The sequence below is a fragment of the Lathyrus oleraceus genome, chromosome 2 (genome assembly GCF_024323335.1).
Source record: "Lathyrus oleraceus cultivar Zhongwan6 chromosome 2, CAAS_Psat_ZW6_1.0, whole genome shotgun sequence".
NCBI classification, from domain to species: Eukaryota; Viridiplantae; Streptophyta; class Magnoliopsida; order Fabales; family Fabaceae; genus Lathyrus; species Lathyrus oleraceus.
In genome coordinates this window covers 52,195,451-52,196,957 of record NC_066580.1, presented here as the reverse complement: position 1 = coordinate 52,196,957, position 1,507 = coordinate 52,195,451, and the positions used below count along the sequence as shown (strand labels likewise).

Below are 1,507 nucleotides of genomic sequence, written 5' to 3'. Positions count from 1 at the left end.
AAAGATTGTTTCTATTTGGATAACAGCTCCACGAGGCAGCACGATATATGAAGTGTTGACTAGAAGTACTGTGATTTCAAAACCGTCACTTTCAGCTAATGGCAAGTAGACAAGATTGAATTAATACAGATTAGCTGCATCCCAACTACCATGTAAAGCTTCCGTATTGATTCATCCTTCTTTCCATTATAAATAGACCACACTTTCTTACTATTATTTTCATCCTTCACTACTAAATATCACATTTCAGTTGAGCTTGAGTTGAGTACAATGGATTCCAAAATAGCAATTCTCATCCTTGGCCTAATGGCCATTGTTCTTCTAATTTCCTCAGAGGTGTCAGCTAGGGACTTAACTGAGACTTCGACTAATACCAAAGATGGTAAATTATGTTTTTTATTTTATTCTCCAAAATATGACTACATATATTGTTTCAGAATTAAATTCACATATTATTTATATTTGCAGACGTTGTTGAAAAGTCAGATGAATTAAAGGATGCCAAATATTACGGTGGAGGTTACAACCATGGTGGCGGCGGAGGTTACAATGGTGGTGGAGGCGGATACAACCATGGAGGTGGTGGTTACAACGGTGGTGGAGGAGGCTACAACCATGGTGGTGGTGGTTACAATGGTGGCGGAGGAGGATACAACCATGGAGGTGGTGGTTACAATGGTGGCGGAGGTGGATACAACCATGGAGGCGGTGGTTACAATGGTGGCGGAGGAGGATACAACCATGGTGGTGGTTATCGTGGTGGAGGTGGACATGGTGGTGTTTCCAACAATGGTAACTGATTATATCATCATGCATACGGGTTAAGTGTAATAAATAATGTTGGGTGTTCAACAAAAAAATAGTAAAGATAAATCACTATGTATATGTGTGATGAGTTTGATTTCGAGTCAAAGTGGTGAATGTGTTATCATGTGTAATATATCAAATATCACCAGGTTAGTTCTTTGCCTCCTTTTATATCCCTACTCCTGATTTGTCTAAGAGAATTCTTCCATGAATTGACGGTAAAATTATGACCATTAAGTATAATAACAAAATAACAGATTGTATACATAACAATGTTGGTGTTTGTTCCCCTGCTATGCAGTAATAATTTCCACCATCACAACTCAACCATATAAGATATCTCAAAATTATCAAGTATATTATTAAATTTGTAATATACTTAGAACTTATCAGGTCAATTTATGTCTTACTTCAAAGTTTAATTAAATAATTGTAGGATCAGGTAATTATGACATTGGTTTAAAATTGGATCAGAACCCTTGATTCGTAATCACATATTAAAGATAAATAATTGAGTTCTAACTCATATAAGTTAAGCTCTAATATTAAATCTAAACGGAAAAATCCATCTATTATATAAAATTAGAACATCAATAGTTATTTGTCGAAGACACGATTTGAGAATAAAGGTTGTGGTTCTTGTCACCTTGATTTGGAATTTTAAAAAGATGAGTGATTGGATCTTCCTTTGTGTCTCCCG

At 35.6% G+C, this 1,507-nt stretch overlaps 1 protein-coding gene across 1 annotated transcript; it reads left to right on the top strand.

The window, feature by feature from the left end:
- The first annotated feature begins 202 nt into the window (after positions 1-202).
- On the top strand, positions 203-978 carry LOC127118056 (abscisic acid and environmental stress-inducible protein). The gene is made up of 2 exons (XM_051048192.1): positions 203-382; positions 469-978. Exons 1-2 carry the CDS (start codon positions 271-273, stop codon positions 798-800), a joined length of 444 nt encoding a protein of 147 aa, XP_050904149.1. The 5' UTR covers positions 203-270; the 3' UTR covers positions 801-978.
- Positions 979-1,507: the final 529 nt, after the last annotated feature.